The 20,729-nt window shown below is 36.9% G+C and overlaps 1 protein-coding gene across 1 annotated transcript in view; it reads left to right on the plus strand.

The window, feature by feature from the left end:
• Positions 1 to 3,119: 3,119 nt before the first annotated feature.
• Positions 3,120 to 20,729, plus strand: part of SRBD1 (S1 RNA binding domain 1) — a gene marked incomplete at its 3' end in the record, with an annotated part of 28,395 nt that continues 10,785 nt past the window's right edge. Inside the window, exons 1-9 of the mRNA XM_010187700.1 lie at positions 3,120 to 3,202; positions 3,624 to 3,789; positions 4,826 to 5,185; positions 6,653 to 6,819; positions 7,962 to 8,079; positions 8,218 to 8,356; positions 11,141 to 11,237; positions 12,622 to 12,757; positions 18,151 to 18,254. Coding sequence (XP_010186002.1) covers positions 3,120 to 3,202; positions 3,624 to 3,789; positions 4,826 to 5,185; positions 6,653 to 6,819; positions 7,962 to 8,079; positions 8,218 to 8,356; positions 11,141 to 11,237; positions 12,622 to 12,757; positions 18,151 to 18,254 — 1,370 coding nt within the window. The remainder of the gene's footprint in view (positions 3,203 to 3,623; positions 3,790 to 4,825; positions 5,186 to 6,652; positions 6,820 to 7,961; positions 8,080 to 8,217; positions 8,357 to 11,140; positions 11,238 to 12,621; positions 12,758 to 18,150; positions 18,255 to 20,729) is intronic.

Genomic DNA, 20,729 nt, shown 5'->3' on the forward strand with positions numbered 1-20,729 from the left:
ATCACACAATGTTTGGATTTGGAAGGGACTTTTAAAGATGCTGTAATAGTTACTCATCATCATCAGTGGCATTTAGGCTCGTTGCTTTTTCACCCTTTTGCCTGCCTCCCCCTCCACAGTGAATCACAGGACGACTGTTTTTCTTAGTCATTACCTGTAGGTGTTAGTACACCCTAGCGTGGGCAGCTCAGGAGGAAAATTTAGCAGACAGCTGTCTGGTAATTTGGAATCAAATCAGAAATACTTTTGTGGTTTTGAATTAAAAAAATATTCTTTGTAAACAAAAAGAATATATGTAGCAACTGCAAAACTCTTTTCACACAGATATGAAGTATAGTTAAGTTGGTGTATATGCTACTAGAAGGGGAGGTGGTTACAACTTGGCCCCACCTCACAGTGAATTTTTTTCCTTTGTGACACCCAATATTTGATATTCATCTCAGATATGCTCTTTGGTATTAGGTTTTTATGTTGAGCTGTAGAACTCTATTTTGACTTCTGACTATGGCTTGTCTGTTCATGGAGAGTTATTCTGAGTTTTGTGCTTTAAGTTCACATCTTACCTTAGTTCAAATTAACTTTAAGTACAGGTGCAAAACCCTTTAGGAACAAATGTACCACTCTTCTCAAGAAAATTCAGTAGATTAATAATGTAATTAAAGTTGGAGTTTGTGTCTGAGGCCAATCCCAACTTGCTGTGTGCTTGGAGTAGCTGACACAATATTGATGAGTGGGACAGAGGACAGATTCTGTGCTGGTCTTATCTTCTTTGATCTTCTAAATCAAACATGTTCGATACTTATCCAGCTTTCTGAAGGACTGCATCAGATGCTTAAAAAGTGATCTGATTGGTTTTTTTTGAAGTGGAAAATCCAAGAAATCAAATGAAAAAAACCATGAACATTGACGTGTCCCATAAAGACGTAGCCTTATTACATATCACTTCCTAGTCTCTTTCATGATCTTCTATGCCATTTTTATATTGGCTGTGTGATAATCCTGCTTCATTCAGTGCATTTTATGAAAACAAGTAGACTTGGACTTAAGGATGTAGGAGCAAATACTAATCTGTTCATGAAGAACGTGAAAAGTGCTTGATTTCCTAAACCAAGGAGCTCATCTCCTATTCGCATGCTGATACAAGGAATTATATTAGTCACCAGTGTGGGATAGCAGGAAGTACAACTAACTTCATGGAGTAGCTTTGTTCTTCTTGTAATCTTGCTTAATGTAACAGTGCAAATGTTGAGACTTTTTTGAGACCCTACCCTTGGCCACTTGAGGAGAGAGGGAAATATTAGCAGAAAAAAGACCTTCAAGATGAGGCTTTCCTTTTACCTGGAGTTTTGGGTGAGCCCCAAAGCCATCATGGGGATATGCTGAGTGTCCAAAACTGGCAGAGAACTTTAGTGAGTAGTACTATGTAGATGGAATGCTGACCTCAGTGGAGAGAACTTTGTCCTTCTTCTTTGCTATGATTCAATGGGTAACTATGAAGAAGCTGGTTAGAGTGTTTAATCACTGGCTTCCAGAATTGCCTGGAATACTAAAAAATAACCCACGTTGGATTAGCTGAAGAAGCCTGACTGATAATGATATTGTAAGCTAAACACCTAGTTTGAAAACAGAGAACTGTGAGACCTAACCATGTGTAAACCTAACCATGTTTTTTGGTTTTTGCATTTATTTGCAGATTAAAGTACAATATAAAATGGAAACATTATTTTCATGCCTCTAAGGTAATGGGAATAATTAATTAATTGAAGATTATGATAATGACCATTCAACTATAAAAAGGAAAGGAAAACAAAGAAGTCAAGTGTCTGGGTGAAGTTGCAGGTGTCTCAGAACTGACAGTGAAAATTCACCTGGGAGGCTAATAAGGTGAGTAATATTTTTTTGTGTGTTCTGTGGAGATTTCTGTTTTTCTGTGGTAGATGTATATTCTAACCAGTCATACAGTGGGATTTCAATTGGTGGAACGGCACAGGAATGCTGAGCTGCTACTGACCGTGAGGATTGCTACAAGATGTTTTACAAGCAAGCTAATAGCTAGTGCTATTATGTATAACAATAGTTATGCTTCTAGTGCTTGAACGGAGGCCAGAATGAAGTTGGATTCAAGAGCATTTCACCCGTGAGTTAAATGACACTTTGCAAAATGCTTATCCAGTTTGTATATGCAGACATGGGGCTTTAAAGCTCACATGGTGTTGGTAAGGCTGGATCAAATGTCAAGGCGCAAAAAGTTTTTTGGGTACAGTAGCTGAAGTGTAGAATGTGAAGAATGATGAAATTGTACCAGATATAGGTAAAATGTTAGTGAATTTTATAGTTTTAGAAATGCTTTATGGCTTTTTGTCTTGGTTTATTTTTTTAGTTTTAATTTTCTGGCAAGTAAAATTTTCCGAGTACCTAAAATTCTCTAACTGGAACTGGCAAATGTGATTATTGAAATTCATGGGCCCAACCATTGCCAAAAATTCTGTAGCTGATTAACTGAAATGCAGCTATTGTAGGTATGAATCCTGGGTCAGGGAAAAGTCTATGCCTTCCCTTTTTACCTTTGGTAATTGTTTTATGCACTTTCTATATGCTAATGGGCAGCTCTTTCAAAATCATTGTTTTTATAATACATATAAGCAACAGATAATCTTTAAAGGTGGAATTCCAGATCAAAATGGATAATCTTATAGTCCTGTTCACATCCAAACCATATGCGAGCTCACTTTATGAGATCTTAATTTTATTTCCTGTGCTTCCTAGAGTGACAGAGGACAGACTGGCACAGTATGTAAGTGACACCCAATAATATGTCTGAGAACCAGTACTCTCTTGCTACGATAGCTTTATAAGCAAGCCAAATCATTGCCTCCATTTGAACAGAAAAATAATTTGAGAGTCTATAGTGCTGGTTTGTCTGTTTGCTCAGTTGAAAAGATTGTTGAATGTGTGCTGCTGTGGCCTAAATTCTTGGATACTAAGAAATCTGAACTTGCTCTAGAGGAAAATTTTGTGATTGGTGAAGACATTATGAGGGCACACTTGGCAGTGAGTTGAAGTGCCGAATAAGAGAATACAGCTTCAACCAAATATTCTGTTTCTTGCCTCTGTAACAGATGTCATCTTTACCAAGGAGGGTGAAATCTGAAGCCAAAGCCTTTATGTCAGAAGATGATGAACTGCCTTCATTCCTGAATTCGTAAGAATACTTTTTTCCTGATAGTTTTTTTTAGAGGCTTATGCTTAGCACTGCATAAGAACAACACTCCGTTTCTAAGAGGTTAGTTAAAAAGTTTTAATGCACTAAACTTCAGTTACCGAACACAAATTACCTATGCTGGTTCATGCTCACAGTGAAGATAGGGTGAAACTGAATTACCAGTTGTCCAAACAGAATCAGGTGCTTACACATCCTGGTGACCCTCTTCAGGAAAGCTTGGTAAATTGTTCCAGCCATTAGCTCTGTAACAGTGTGATAGACCTGTATTTGTTGAGTTTGCCTACCTTTCTGTTGATTATTCCTGTTCACTTCCTTTCACTTAGAAAACACCCAGACTGCCTTGCTTATGTATTATTTTGCTCTTCTTGTAAGCAATATTGTTTACTCGTTTGTTTTTCAGGAGCTCTGAATCACAAGAGGAAGAGGAGGAGTGGGAGCCAAAAAGCAAAGCCTCCAAGAGACCTCGGATGCCAAAGAAAGATGAGGCAAAAACTAAAAAAGTTGCTTCTCCACGTTCAGCTGTGGCCAGGAAAAAGGTCAAGAAGGTAGCAGTAAAAGAGGAAATGGTGAGTATCTGTAAACAAAAGACATTTAATTACTGTGGTGGGCAAGTAACATGAGCAGAATTTTTCCAGCTCTGGTTCACTTGGTTGCCTGAGTCTGATCAGCTCATGTGATTTCATTGTTACTGTGAATATTCAGTGTATTTCATAAATGTGGCTTTCTAATGTATTTAAATGTCTCAGATATAAGGGCCTTCCTTTAAAATTTTGGCCAGTGATAATGGGACATGGTTTTCCCTGGAGATCTCTTTTTAACAACATAAAGAAATACAAACATACCTCTGTTTCTGTAATGAAAAGTAAGGACTCTAATATCTCTGGTTTCTGTGGTGTACTCTTGATGTCTTCTACCTTTTCACCAGCTGGATACCACAACAAAAAGGTGGCCTGTAATTAGGTTTGCTTGTACCACTGTTTGATCCAGTAAGGATCACGGTTTTATTATGATGAATTTAAGATGCACTTCTATCAGAAGTTAGTTACTTCTTTCAAAGGTTAACATCAGAAGTCAGATCATGACTAAAGCCAGACCTTTTGGTTTATACTAGTGTTTCTGAATGTTTCGACATATGTGTCATATTGAGAAATACATTCTTGGACTCTGAAGAAGATCTCTCAGGATATTCAGGAAAGAAGTTCTGGTTTATCCTAGATTAAATAATATCTTAGCAGACCAAATCTCAGTTTCGGTTTCCATGCTGCTTGTAACACCTCAATAGAAGAGTGCTTCTTTGCCCTGCTGTTCACTGTTTTGTTAAGATGAACAAAGGCAAAACCTGTAGGTCTCTATCTTTTGAAGGAGAACCCAAAGTCTTTGCAGGATAATTTTATTTGGTCTTCTAAATCACAGTTCTGCTGGGTATATTTATATCTTTTCCTCTACACAAGATATATTTCACGTTACTTGATTTCTGGCTTGGCGTTTTTCTGCCAAACAAAGACATCACTTGGAAAAATCAAGTCTTTCTAGGTTTTAATTGAAATGTCGAACCACTGTTATCAGTCAATGCTTAATACGATTTCAATGCCTTTTTGCCAGGATGTATCCTTGCCTATTGCTCCTGCAGAAGACAATAAGATGCAACTTCTAAAACTTAAGGAAGAAGATGTAGGCACTAAACCAAAAACTTTAAGTCAAAAGCCAGGAGTGCCTAAAAAAATGGAAATAAATTCATTCCAAGGGAAGAATGCAAGAAGTTTAGAGAGTGATGAAAAACCCTCAACAAGTGTTCCTGTGGGAAATCAAGTGGCACATGGGAAATCTGAGGGGGATTTTGCTTTTGATGAGCCACCTTTTAAAAAAATTAAGTCGACTACATGTCCAGAAGGAAAGCCAGTTAAAAATCTAAGAGGCAACAAAGTAAAAGAAGAATATGAAATGAACTGGGATATTGTACAGGTATGAGGTCTTTTCCTTTTTTGTGGTATCAGTGAAACTATTTCCTACATAATTAGCATCTTAACATACTATTTCAGTCTTCTTGGCATCAACTGGAGTGTCAGAGAGTCATTGTGCTGTTAAGTAGTCATTTAACCTCAGCTTAAACTGTCATAATACATGTATAAATATTAACATTGGTTGGTAACTGTTAAAACTCCAAACTTTAACATTATTCTAATATCTATGACTTAGGCAGTCCTTGCCTTACAAAGCTTGCCTATAACAGCTTGCATGTTTCTTCTGTATCGACATGTGGGATTTTTTGTGGAGGTAGTCAACTGAAACTCTTGCAGGAAGGGATACAGAAAGATTTGGGATGTCTGTATGCACAGTTTCAGGATTTATGATTTAGTGTGGATTGTTTTGTTCTAGAGACTCATTTGAGAGTCTATATAGATTTACAGTACCATCAAGGAGGAGATTGCATTCTTGGAATAACAGTAACATCAAGGGAGATGTCATCTTTTTTTTGGTGGAATGTTACCTTTGAAGCTGTTTAGATGGAGACAGTTCTAGGATAGCTCCTGATCTGGGAAGCTGGGTATGGTTATGGAAGATTTTAATATGAATTGAAATGGAATAGATTAAATATATCCTATTCATGATTCTTAGTACTGCATGCTTAAGAAAGGTGTAAAATGTTGTTCCTGAGTCTTCTAGAATATTCCTGGAAGCGCAGATGGAGAACTTGATCTTCATGTATTGCTCTGAAAGCAGTGAATATCGCTGTGCAAGAGTTATTATATTTTTAGGCTTCAGAATAAAACTTTTGAAAGGCTTTTATATATACGTATATGCAAGGCTTTATAGATAAGGCTTTTGGTAGCGATGTACAAACAAACCGTGCTGGTTAATAAGTTACTTTTGTAGTTTATCATCAATTCCACATTGAGGATATATAATTTTATAATTATCTTTAAGAAGCCCAAATGGTACAAAATCATGTTTAACTTTGTGAGGCTTTGTTCATCATGCAACCTTTGGCAATAACATGATAGTTTCCACTTATTGGTGGTGTGGGATTTGGATCAGCTCTGCATTTGTGAGTTTTGTTTGTTTTGTTTAACCATGAGGTATGTCAGTGTTGGGTTAAAAAATCCCGAAAGTTCCAGGTTTTGAGAGTTGTCATGTGTACTTTGTTATCTGATTATGTTTTTTTCTGTTCCCAAGAGAAACTCATTCCTGATTTATTTTTTCTGCAGTTACAGATTTATGGTAATATTGGTTACTGCATGTCTTTCTGACCTAGTGTCACTAACTATATGGGAAGCCTGGCATCCTGTTTTAGGGGGGACAGTAGTCCCTGCTGGCCAGCATAATAATCTGGGGATGGTTTTGAACCTTGAGTCAGAGGCTGTTTAAAGCAATCTATCACCTTTCTTAAATGTTTGGTTTCTTTTCTTTATTTTTTTTTTCTTCTGCCAGGCCTTGTCAGAAATAACAAATGTTGAGCCATGGGTATGTGCAAACTTAATTCACCTCTTTCAAGAAGAAAACACAATTCCTTTTATTGCTCGGTATCGGAAAGAGCTCATCAATAATCTGGAGGCTGATGCCTTGCGAGAAGTGCAGCAAGCTTTGGAAGAGCTACGGTGAGTAAGCTAATACAGAGAGGTATCTGGGGGAAAGGTTAGTAACAGCTGGCTGCTGCTTCTGTGTCCCGTTTTGGCACTTTGTACACACTACAATTATAAAGAGACTCCTAAAGAAGGTAGTTGAAAGCTGAGGTAATTATGTTTGACACCTGTCTGATTTTGTGTTGTTTTTTTTTTCTTTAGTTTTACTGTAAGTAACAGGAAATCTAGCATTATTAATTGCCAAAGAAAAATTAAGGTCTTAATTTCCTTGTATTTTACAAAAGCTGCAGAGAATAAAAGTTACTAAAAGAGTAGTTTATAAATTCTGGAAATATGTAACCTGCTAGATGTAAGCTGCACCCATAGAAAGATAATCACTATGAATCCCTTAGCTCCCTGCTTGGAGCAGCAAAGCCTCTAGTAAAGAGCTCCACTTGAGGTTGTGGTATACAAGGAGGTCAGACTAAACTGTCCCAGACCATTGCAGCAAAGATGTGATCATCAAAGCCTGCTGCGGTGGTGGTAAGACTACTCTCATCCTTCTTGCTTTTGGGTGTCTACATGTTCTTGAGATCGCAGAGGAACAGACTTGCCAGCTGTTCTGTCAACTTCCTCCCTGTGCTCCCTGCTGTACCCTAGCAAGAGGCCCTTTCCAAAGAGGGAAGGTGGCCTTGACAGAGTTCTTGTCTGAACAAGTAATTTAAATCATAACAGAATACCTTTGCTGCTTCCAGTTTCTCACAGGTATCTTATTGAAGATCTAAGAATTCAAAATCTGGTACCCAGTACTTGATGTTGCAGAGCTATCTTGATATGAATTACAGCTCTAAGTGCTCATCAACATGGCTGAATTTAGGGCCTTTTTATTTGGCTTCCAGGTTAGGAATCTTGCAAAAATATATATAGCAGTAATGAATACCAGTATTGTTTGATGATTTTTCTTAAGGCTACCATGAACTGTTTTGAAGTAATTAGAGAAAGAGAAATAGGAAGAAACTCTTCTGAGTTCTGAGACTTGGTTTGTTGAGGATTAGCATGAGATACAATCTTCAGGGCTTTCAGAGAGCTTCAACAGTGGGATTAAACAAGGTCACAGTCAATAGTCTTGTTAATCCACTGTGAAATGTGACTGTTAATGTCAGTCTCTTGCATTTCAGTTCTGTTGCGAAGAAGACGCATACGATGATGCAAAAGTTGAAGAAAGAAGGGAAATTATCTGGGTGTCTTTCAACAGCATTATTAAATTGCAGGACTTTGGAAGAATTGGATCACGTGGTCAGTACACTGGTCTTTTTCAGATCATCCTGAGTTTAGATATAATCTTGTATAACTAAATAGTGCATAATGCAAAGTACATAACATGACCAAAATATTTCATTGCCTTTTAATAACTGTGGTTTTGTTTGTTTTAAGACTGCACCTTATAAAACTGGGAGTAAAGGCACCAAAGCCCAGAGGGCCAAGCAGCTGGGCCTAGAACCTGCTGCACTCTCCCTCCTGCAGAATCCTATAGAACTCAATCTCTTTTCTTACATTAGGCCCAATACTAAAGGTAAGTGCTCTGCTTCTGTGAGCAGTAATGTCCTATATGTCTGAAAATATTTTCAAAGGGGGATTACTTTAATTATTCTGATGTTGCAGGAAGTAACTAAACTATTGTAAATTCAACAGTTCTTTTAGCAACAGGTGACAAGAGTTTACATTTAATGCCATGGCTCTTTTTTATTGTAAATAGTAATAATTCTGGTATACAAGAGACAGAAGTCTGGAGATGTTGCAGTTGACATCTGTATTTACTAGTAAGGGAGAGGGAACTGCACCGCAGACCTGAGACCTCTCCATGGTTCTACTCTTGAATTGTTTACTGAAGATTCAACACTGATTGTACAAGAGGCTTATGCTTATAATCTGTACTGAAGTAAATGTCACTCATCAAACCATATCTTAGTAAAAACTGGCCTTGGTGACAGGGAGCGAGTGGGAGAGTTATTGGTACTGAATGACTGTAGGGGCTGGAGAAGATGTAATTTCTGAAATATGAGCAGAAACTTTAAGGATATGATTGTCACATATAGACTGCAGAATTGCACTTCTTTGTGAATGCAGTTATGGGTGAATCTGTAGGGGGCAATCTCTGACAATAAAATACAAAGATTGCTGCAACCTTCTGTAGGGTGTTAAGATAGAGATGTACTTCTATTCTTCCCTGCTGAAACACTTTTTGAATTTTAACATGAAGGTACTCAACCTCCTTAGTGAGCCTGACTCTTCCCATTTAAATAAAATAAAAGAACAACTGAAATGTTTTTTATAAAATGATCCTAACTTGGCATTGAAAATCAGTTACCAAATATTCTGATTGTTTATATTTACTACATTTTAGCATATGTCATTACTTTGTACAGCATTATTTCGCAACCACTTATCTGACTATTCTGGCAGAGTCTAAAGACCCAAAAGAAAATCTTCATGGTGAAAGTTCAAATAAATTATTTAGGGTGCATTCAGAAGGAAGTGCTATTTGTTGCAGCATAAACATTACAATTTTGAAAATCAGAACACTGGTTTTCAATTTTGTGCTAAAAATAATGTTGCTTAGGTTTATATAATTTTTGTTTGAAAGGCGCATCAGAAATTACAGACATCTATGAACTGGGCCACTTTTATCAACTTGGGAGCCAGTTTGACAACCTATATACAGCTTAAGATCACAGTGATTTTTTTTTTATTTTTATTTTTTTTTAAGGAATGAGCCTACAGAAAAGTTTTCATCAGATCTTAGTATTCAGTTACTTTAAATTCTCAGAGTTTTTAAACTCATACTGAAAATGAACTGAAATTAAAATGGCAGTTCATGCTTCAAAGCCAGAAATTTGAAAGTTAAGGAAGCAGGCTCACTAGAAATCTTTGTTCTTCCTTTTAATTGTATGCATGGCCAAAAATTACACAAATATGTGCTGTTTTTGCAGTGGACGCAGTAACATGCCTGTGTGAGTGGTGCTTGTTGAATGGGAACTTTTTGATTATTTCTTTAATCCTGACTGGTTTTGGCCTATTCTATCCCATTCAAATTCTCTGGTAGGATTAAAATAATGTTGCCATATACACTTCTGGTACTTGAGTGTCTCAATTCTTATTCATTATGATGCACGTCTTATAATTTCTTTAGCTTTGTATTCTGACGTGGCATTACTTTTACCATAAGAAACACTACCTCATAGATGTAAGGATCCAAATTCTGTAACTTCTGATCTGTTCAGGTGTTTAATAGTATATTCTTATTCTTGCATTTTTATTTTTCTTTCTGGCAGGTAAGTTTAGCTTCCTCCTCTTAAATGAGGGCAAGAATAATTTTTTATAATGTGTAACTATAGCCCAATCAGAAGTAGGGTTCTGCATTCAATACAAATATTAGTTATTAGACCTATGCAGGTGTTTTACTGTTGTTTTTTTAAATGATATTACCTCACTGCAGAGTGAAAAATAATTTGTGTTGAAGGAGACAGTTAATGCTGCATCTGCCAACTCTAGGCTTCTTGCCTTTTGCTCCTAAGCATTTGTTACTGACCATTGCTAGAAACACAGGGTTAGAAATACTGATTTAAAATACAAGATGTCAATTTTATTTTGTCACCACCTGTTTCTGGACCAATTCAACTGCTGTGCTAAGGAGAATACTGTGCCACCTCTTCTGCTCTTTTCTGTGTGTTGGAAAGCTTCATCATTCTGTTATCAGCTCTCTAGAATACATTGTCTGTGGAGACATTTTATTACTTCACTGTTGGAGTAGATGATGAGGGTATCCTGACCTCAGAAGCGTCACTGTTCAGACTCTACTACAAAGCAATGGAAATACGAAACTGCGACACAGAGAAAAGACAGGATAGCTTGCGAAGATTTTAGGCAGTTTCTGCATCAGTAGCAAAATGTATAGGCTTCTGCTGCAGTCACTAATTTTATTACAACCTCAAAAGTTATACTTGAACATCCAATTTTACTATTATAAATAATTCATTTGCTTCATAAATGTCAAGATCCATTAGCATCAAAGTAAAAAAAAATATATTCTCTCATTTTAATGTCATTTTGGCTTATGGTACTGTATTGGTCACATTAGACACATTAAGCTTACTTTCCAAAACATCTGAAAACATTATACTTTTAATTAAAAAAAAATCTAATTAATTAGGTTCTTCATTGAAACCTCTGCAAATCAGTCGGATACCTTGCATCAATTTTTATCAGCTCGTATATATTCTCTTAGTCCTTGTGCAGTTGTGTAAAGTAATTTTCTGTATTAGTTTTTTTATAATTATGAACTATTTCTTTTTCTAAGGACTTGCAAGTATCCAGGAAGTAGAGGCTGGAATACAGCATATTTTAGCTGACATCTTTGCTAAGGATAAAGATACACTGGATTTTATCAGGAAATTGTAAGTTTGACTCTTACTTTCTAAACTTTCCTAGTTACATGGTAAGATTCAGTCTCCTAGTGTGCAGATATGTAACTGACTTATTTTAATGATGTGAAAACAGTGTCACTGTGAGATTGATTTAGGTCCGTTCCTGCACTTGTGCTGAGGGTACATTCATTAACCTTTGTAGGAAAGATCTGCTGTGAGCATGGCAAGATGCTGTGACTCCCAAAGACTGAAATTTCTCTGTGGCTTTGCTCCATATAAAGATGATCTCCCTTTCAGTTAATGATCTATAAGGGAAAGCTTTCTCTCCTTGCGCTTCCTTCAAGCTATAACTTTTCAGAAGTGCACCTGCTTAAGCTGTTGCTCCAGTATTTATTGCTTGACACCAGTCTGTAATTAGCATCCAGTGATGGTTGATTTTGGCATTGGTAGTCAGTAAGACAAACAAATACGGCTTTTTAAAGCAGGAGTTACTGATCCTTTGACTCGTGTTAACTGAATTTAAGTTTTCTTACATTACATGACTTCAAGGTTGTCATGTCTGGGGGGTTGGTGTGACAGAGTAATAGTTGCTTGTTGTGGTTTGTTTTTTTTCTCTACTGTGTACTGCCTTGGATGGAGAACGGGTTATGAAAGAAAGGGTGTTGCCTTAGGAGCATGCAGTGTTGGTTTGAATCGGTTCATTTCTGTTTAATTGGCCCATGTTTGCTGTTTATTGTGAGTAATGGGCAACTTCATCAAGAGGCTAGAGCACAACAGTGTGATAATTTCAAGGAAGGGGTTGTTTTGTACAGGATGTGCTGTCACCACCAGACTATCACTTTCTGCTGACTACTGCAAGATCCTTAATTGGATATGCGGTGCTCTGCAGATGTATCTGGTATAGTGTGTTGTATGTATAATAATCATGAGCAGCATTCATGAGCAGTTTGGGGTCTCTGTTACTCCTAAAAATAATGAAAACTTCTATGAATGTTAAGTGCTCAAAGCAAGAAATTAATTCTGAGGCTGGGCAGATTCGAGAGAGATGTTGCATTCATGTAAAATCAGTAACTATTATAAATTTTGCAACTGCCCAAAATTTATGGGAAGTTGAACCAATAGCTGGCCAAACTGAAGTGCACATGGTGGGTTTTCAGTATCCATTCCTTTAGGAGAAGGATTGTGTTCAGCTTTTTCTGAGGTCTGCATGATTTTCTTCTCTTGTTATATTCCAGACAATATATGTTGTGTTAGTCTCACCATTAAGACATGTAATGCAGTTCTGCAGGTAATTAGAGTTAATATAACTTGTGATTGGGGAGACTCCAAGCTTCATTTTTATTTAATACAAGCACTAATGACTTGTTACAAGTTTTATGCTAAAATAAAATTAATATTTATTTCTTTTATTCAGGTGTCAGCAAAGGTACATTTGTATCCAGTCAACCTTGGCAAAAGTGTCATCCAAAAGTGGAAATGATAAAGATATTGATAAATTCCAACTGTACCATGAATTTTCTTGTAATATAAAGAACATTCAGCATCATCAGGTACACCTGCAAATTTGTATTTTTTTCTTAGAATTTTAACTATAGCAAAGGTGGCTTTTCTTTTGAATTTTGTTGCATAAAACTGATTCTAAAGATTTTCAGTTCACAAAGGCCAAGGAGACTTTCAAATTCTTGAAATGCAGGAGTAAGCTGTTAATCTCTGTCTTAAGAAACTGAGCAAAGGACTGCTTATTCAGTATGCTCATTGTCTAATTCTCGTTAATCAAATATTTATTATTTACATATTGGAGATTTCAATTCTGGTGTGATTTATTTTCAGTGTGTGTCATGCCCTCCCTCCCTTCCCCCAGTGACAAGTGCATAGCAAGTGTTATCAGGAGATGGGTAAAGGTTAAGCAATAATTTATGTTCTGGAGGGGTGAGACTGGGATAGTAGTGGCGTGGTAGTGGGAGCTGCTTTGTTGGGGTGTAAGTATTTGAAGCAACCTTGGATTCTTTGGGGTTTTTTGGGTGTTTGCTGCATCACTGTGTCAGAGTGCTCTGAGCCATTTGACACTGAACCTGTCAGGTGAAACTGATAAGTATCAGGGAAGGATGCACAAAAATTAAATTGAAAGTGAAAGTGACCTACGAAAGCAGCTCAGGAGAACATCTCATGCACTACCCCAGAAATGGGTTTGATTTGCAAGTTGTCAGTATTCCCTTCCGTGAAGCATCTTTGGTTATCCTAAGCCCCAAGCCTAGACCTACATGACCAGGAAAAGAAATGAGGGACGAAGCAAACTTCCTAGATGATGAGAAAGTGATGACTTAACACCTTGGCTGCCCCTGTTACTGAAGTTCAAAAGCTGAAGTGTGATACAGATGTTCGGTACAACTGTCAAGAGCTTTGTGCTGATTCATGACTAATCACAAAGTGAATTGTCTCTTGTTTTGGATGCAATTACCTAGCTTTAAAAAAAGCCCAACTAAACAACACCCCAAAACCAAACAACCCCACCTCCTGCCCCAAAAAAGACCCTCTCAGCTTTTTCCAACCAGAGATGTCCTTTTCCTTTATTATATGCTCTCATTTTCTCTTTGCTTGTTATTTTAAAACAGTGTGATGTTTTGAATTAGTAAAGGATTGTCTTGCATGTCTTGAAATGAATTTATTGCAAAAAGTATTTCACAACACATGTGGGCTAGTTTTAAACCCTCTTCCCCTGCCCCCAATATGGATGGTGTTAGGAGAAAGACTAAATAACTGGATGGGCCCTCTGTAGATGTTTAAAGAGGTGCCTGTAGTTGTTCTCTTTGTAGTAAGTATGAACATTTACTATGCTTATATTGGTGCTTATTTGGTGAAAACTTGCTTCTAGAGGCTCTGGAATGGTCAATAGAGCAATCGAAGAGTATTGTGGTGACATATCACGAAGATTTGGAGATTCATAGGGAGATAAGTGTTGTGCTGTATGGATTTTTTTTTTGGGGGGGGTGCTTTACTGTTGAATGAATACTTATGCTGTCACGGACTGTTGAATTTTTCCTGCACTGAGCGCAGTGAATCCTGAGAGATGTAACGTGTATTGACTGTATGGGTGTTTCCTGGGATGATGGTATGATTTACTACTTGTCCGAGGCATCCTTTTTTTCTGTTTTACGTAAGGGAAACTGTTACTTAGCAAGAGCCAGGCTAGAAACCAGATTTCCCCAGCAGCACTCTATGTAGCTACACTGTTTCTTATCCAGGATGTGTCCTTGGTTTGTCTGTTTTGGTTTATTTCTCCTTGTGTCTGTCACTAACCTTAATGCCTCTTTTTTTTCCCATTTAGGCTGTCTAGGGAAGCAATAACCATTGTTCTTGCAGCTGGTAGTCCTGTGATCACAGGATGTTTTTGCACTCCTAGGTGTTGTCTTTCATCTGTATATTACTGCTATTGACTATTCTGACACATTATCTCAGGGCTCTTTTGTCCTAGTTGAGGAAAAAATACTTTTCATGATCACCTCAAATGTGCGGTTTGTAGACTTCCCTGTTTCGTAAAAATACTCTTAACTTCTCATTTCTGTTGATTTTTTGGTCTTTGTTAGTTTTCCAGTTCATTTCTTTGTCTCCTTTTGATGTTTTGATGGTGGAATAAGGAAAGAAAAAGTGTTTTCTTTATCTGCCACTTCTTTCTTAAGCTTAAACCCTGGTATTGTACTTTTGAAAGTCTTTCTTATAACCTTCAATTTCTTTATTTCCCAACCTTACTACCTTGCTGATGCAAATGACCTTTTTTTTTTTTCGCTTTTATTTTCTTGGGTTATAGACATTGTTCTTAATACCTAAAAGTCTTTAGTTTCTCTTTTACCTAAGACTTTGAAGAAATACTACTTTTCTGCATTTAAAAAGCTAGTTAAAAATGTGTTACTGAATGTGCTTTAATTAAAATGTAGATGTCTTCAAGCAAAGAAATTCTTTGGCTTGGTTCAGGATTTTTAAAAGAAGCTTATACCTAGAAAAGATACAGGGGAGCCTGAAACTCAGTGGGATTTATAAAATTTACTTTATCTGCCAGGACTGCAGGTTAAATAGCTGTGTTTGAAAAACACTTGCAAAATTCACTGTTTTGAAGGCCTTCTCTACTCCTTTCATGACTGTGCGCACACAGATGTTCTCAGTGCATCTAGCCAGAGGCAAAAGCAGAAGTCAGCTTTAAATCACTTTTTTGCAGAATTGCAAATAAAGAATTTCATAAAATACTGCCCTGAAACTGGTCATCACACAAGTATGGAAGTGCCAGTAGTAGTAAAGGTGTGTGTACAACCCCAACTCTAGCATACATAAAAGGGGTGGGCAGTAGACAGCATGTTACCTATAAGAGAATGAGCTGTGTCTTTATGAGCAGAGCATTTCTAGCCATGAGTCTGCCTTGCAGTAGGTGTTACAATGAGGTAACTGGTGTCCACTAAGCTGCAGCTTGGTTCTGGGTTACTTTCTGTGCCACTGTCATTTTGTGTGTTGAGACGTGGCATGAAATAATCAAGATTGGCGTGGAGTCAGGTTGCTTGCCTGAAAAAGTTAAAATACTGAGCCTGAAATGAGTAAAAAAAATAACCCAGCAACTTATTTGCTTAAAAAGCCTGACTCCAGATTTGTGACATGGATGGGTACCTGTGGGTGTTTCCAGCTGGAACGCTTTGCTGTTAGGAGGTTTAGCCACAGTTCCTTCCTTTGGCAGGGCAGAAACCTGACTGGACTCTGGATGTAGTTGGGTAGCTGTACCAACACGGTCATTGCTAAGGAAAAGAATCTTGCAAGAGTTTATTTGAATTTTTTACTCATTTGAAACAGTTCAATGTTTGTGTACGCCTTGGGGTCGCTTTCCTCTGTTTGGAGAAGGCTGAGTTGGTGGGAGGAAAAGAATTAATGAATAAAGTGTAATGATTGAGGCAAGCACTCTATTTTCAATCTCATAGTTAAAAAGGAATTGGAAATTAAAGTCCTTGGCAAAATACACAAAACATATTCAGTGAGTCCAAGTAAATCCGCAACACAGGAGAGAGCTGTGCAAAATGATGTTGTATTTTTCTGAGAAACAGAATAAGGTTTGATGAATCTTGTGACTAGATCAAGTTATTGTTCTTGCTTTCTCTGAAAAAATGTATGTTGTTTTTATTAACCCTTACCCTGGGTCTGCTCCATCTTATATAAAAACAGTCTTTTTCCAGAAAGGAAAGATTGCTTTCTATCCAGAATAGCCAGATTTTAACCTGTTACTTAAAAAAAACCAAAACAAACCAACTTTTATTATATTAGAGGTAGAAATTGACTAATTTCTTTCTTAGTTGAGCATTTTTTAGATGATAATTCCTCTCTGAATGCATGCCACCTAGGACAGGATAGGCAGATTGTTTAAGAATAAAAAGGTAAATAATGTTAGTACCTGCAGTACAGCTGGTTAGAATACAGGTGACTGACACATTCTGCAGACAGAGTGCCAGGAAACAAAATGTGATGCAAATCCTGACCCTGCTAACAGCATGCTGAATGATGACATGATAATTCTATCAGATATATTCTCTGTCATGAGCATCATTTTGATTTCATTTTAGCTTGACATTTAACTTTCTCTCTTTTTAAAAAATAAAATCAGAATAAACGCGAAAGCATTTGATTTGTTAAAATGTGTCTTTCTAATCGCTACATGAAAACATTTGCTTTGGCAGTCAAGGTACCAGATGCTATAATATTTCACATGCAATCTTTATTATTAGCTTTGTTGTTCAATGATATGTCAGGCCTGGTATGTCACAGGAGCAGTAAGGCTGAGGAATATAAATTGGTACTATGTCCTGGAGTCATTTTAAACCATTGTATTTAACATATGTGACATGTCTGAGTTAGCTAGTGATTGAATTAAAGCTCATGATTGACACAGAATGCTCTGTTGTGACAGTGCTCAGGGCCTGCTACATACAGCAACATGTATAGTCATACAGGAATGTCAACTTCTAGCAGGTTTGGGTTTTTTTTTCCATTTTTATACTTTATTTTGGAGAGGAAAATGAAATCTAAAAACATATGATTTTTATTTGTAGCTGCTTCTAAGTATTATTCTGTTTCTAAAATCCGTTGGCCAGTGAGTTTTCTTCATGTTATAAGGCCTGCTTCAGGTGAACACTAAACAGTTTCGTAGTAAGATTAGACTGTATCCAGTATCCTCCTGGATCCACCACTCCTATTGTGATCCTGGTGTTAGATGTAGGGCCACAGGCTTAAAATTGAACTCTGTATGCAGATAGCAAGTGTGCAACCAAATTTAGCTTTAGATCGTGAATCTGCAGTTGTGTGCCCAAGGCTCTGCCAGAATCTGTGCATATGTTTTAAGGCTGGAGGGTTGATATCAATGTAAAGAGTGTATCTACAATGATTTCTGTTATTTAAGAACTAGGTGTAAATAACTCTAAATTAATCCTCTTTCAAATTCAGCTGCTTACCTTGGTGTCACAAGTTCTGATTCATAATTAATTTTAAATTTGTATTGATCTTGGGAAGAAAAAATGAAGCCGGAAGCATAGGACGTGCTTTTTCGCTTTCTGATCTCTAGTTCTGATTGGAATAACTTTTCAATTAATTTCTTGAGTTTTAATTTGAGTTATTGAACAAGATTATTCCACCAACAAAATTCATGCTGACTTGTATTATAAGTGTGTTTAAGATAAACTGGATCTTGAGATTGCAGACTGCAGGAAAAATGTGCGGTTTGTTATGCCATGGCGTGATTTAATCAGCGTTTTAAATTGTGGATGTTATCTGTGCATGCTAGTACTTTGTGATCTCATTTACTGTACCACCATCATGATTTGCTACAGAATGTCAAGCAAGCACGTACACAAATGTTGATAAGTTTATCTTTTGGATATTTTGTGTGTCATCTGTCTCTGCCATTTATGTTTGCACTCAGATTCTGGCCATTAACCGAGGGGAAAATCTGAAGATCCTGACAGTGAAGGTCAACATTCCTGACGGGGTGAAGAATGAATTCTGTTGGTGGTGTGTCAATGAAAGGTCTGCATGGATACATATTCTTACAGAAATCTTTTTTTTTTCTATAGACAGCTGTGTGCTGAAATGTACCTCACATGTCTCATTACATTAAGAGAACAATTTAAATGAATACTTATTAGATTAATGAAATTAGCAAGTGGATAATTCTTATTCTGTATTTCCAACTGCTGTAGCACTAGGCTGAAAAGATCATGCCTTTGGCTGTATTTGGGAAGTTCTGGCACTATTCTTCAAGCAATTGAATTTTTCAAAATACATGCAAAGGCTGATGAAATGTAAATATATTTTCAAACTGTAATGTGCATTGCATCCAGTTGCCTTTAGTGAAAGGTATTTGTAGAATCCAGTAAAATGATTTCTGAGTTCTAAAAATAACTTCATATGCCTGATTACAAGGATTAAAGTGGGCTACCTCAGATTTTTAGAACATTAAAGTACATAACTTTGAGTTTCACAAATGTAAGAAATTACATGTTTTAAAAATGTGTTGGATTTGATAGACAAACCTAAGTGTAGCTGTCTTCAGCAGAAGACAGAATCAATGCTTCTCAAATATTGTGTGACCTGGCTGCTCTGTTTTGATCTCTGGTTAAATTAGAAAACTGGGCTGTAAATTTTGGGTATTTCTTTTATTTCTTACTGATTTGCTCTTACAAGTTGCTTTTTTAAAATATGAAGCAAGATGTTTAATGTTGCATAGTTTTGAGGTTTTTTTGCAAAAGTTTAGGTTAAATATGTGGTGTTTTTGTGCAGTATCTCTGTCAGTCTTTTTTTTGGAAGCTTTACCTTGATGTACTCTGTTGGAGAATACTGTGATCCAAACTGTGCATCTTCCTTGCACATAAAAAAGGCAGACTTTTGTTTCTTGATAGTTTGAGATATTGGACATTGTTCTGAGGGTGTCTTAGAAACTCCTACCTTTGCATTGTATAATTGAATAACCAAAAGGAGGGAAAAAAGAGGAAAAGATGCACTTTTTAATGTAGAAAATTGTATACTGTGATGCTGCTTTAGCATGTGTGTTCCTTCCACACAAAGTCTAAGAAAGGGATGTGGTATTAATGTTCCTCTTCACTGTAGAAATTAAATAGTTCTATTTCCAACACGGAAGCCTCTGAAAGAGTTAAAATATTGTTTGGCCAGATGATGCAATATGATCTAGGACTAACAGTAAGTAACTTTCTTTTTCAAGAAAGTATCAGGATTCATAATCACACCTAAGTTTCCATCTAGTTTTAATACCTGTAACAGAATCTCTGTCCTCCCCCCCGATGTATATTCTGTAGGTAGAACAGCTCTGTCAGTCTTGCTGTTACAAGACTACGACAGAATTTGGAAGCGCTGTGCGCCACAGATAATGGAACAGCTTGTCACTGCCACACAAATGGAAGTGGAACGTAAATGGAGATATTTTTGGTTGATTGCACTTTTGTGAGTCATCCTGAGATAAAAAGAATATTGACCTTGGAAATGGAACTACTTATTAGTACTTAGCATTCATGCTTATGGCTTTTTACTATGTAAGGATGACTTCTCCACCATCAGGAAACTTCAGATTTTAGTAGATCTTGGTGCATTAACGTCTAGAAGAGATTCTGGTCTTCCTCATTGGATTGACAACTGTGTTATCAAATTGACAAATAGTAAATGTGTATTCTGCCCTGCAAGCTTGGAAATGACTGTCCAAGGGTGGAAGTTGCATTATTTTCATTGCATTGATTTACTAGTGAGAGCAGAAGGTTAAGAACTTTTGTCTGAGGCAAGGATTTCAAAACTTTGCAAAGGTATTAACTAATTTACTGAAGGTCACACACAAAATCAGTTACAGAACCAGAAATGTCACATGGCTACAGAGTTTGGCTGGTATTCCAGCCACAAAACAGTATCACCTACTTCCTATTGAATTAGTAGCAAATATGCTTACCTTTATGTTTTGTTCTGAGGCAATTTTTTTAGTATTAAATACACCTGCGATTGCATTAAACTCCATGTACATGCTCTCTTAAGATGACTGTATTTTCTTTGCAAGTTCAGAATATTCATTACCTTGTAGAAGCATCTATAGTTTCTTCAAATTCAGGCTAGTGCTGAAAAGTCAGGAGTAGCCTTATGCCTGGCCCTATGGATTGTGTTTTTCTCCAGAAGATGGCATCTTTGTGATTTGATGGTGAGCTTTAACACTAGAACTGCACTTGTCCCAAAGGCTTAGTTGTGAAGTGGGACACAAAAAGAGTGAGAACCAGCCAGAGAGGGGAGCTTAGCTAACTTAGAGTGTAAAGACAATGTGAAGTTGTTCCTTGGGGAGGGATGAGAGTTTGTTCCAAAGTGAGATTGTAGCCTTGAAAATGAAGTTCAGTGTTTGACAATGGCTTTTTTCAGTTTTTGAGGCAAAATTCTCAGATCCTCTGTAAAGTCTGTGGTACAGGCATAGATTAAAGGCAAACTTTGTGTGTGGTTATCAACTTGGTATAAGTT

This window comes from Mesitornis unicolor, unplaced genomic scaffold (genome assembly GCF_000695765.1).
Source record: "Mesitornis unicolor isolate BGI_N332 unplaced genomic scaffold, ASM69576v1 scaffold3817, whole genome shotgun sequence".
In the NCBI taxonomy this organism is placed as follows: domain Eukaryota; kingdom Metazoa; phylum Chordata; class Aves; order Mesitornithiformes; family Mesitornithidae; genus Mesitornis; species Mesitornis unicolor.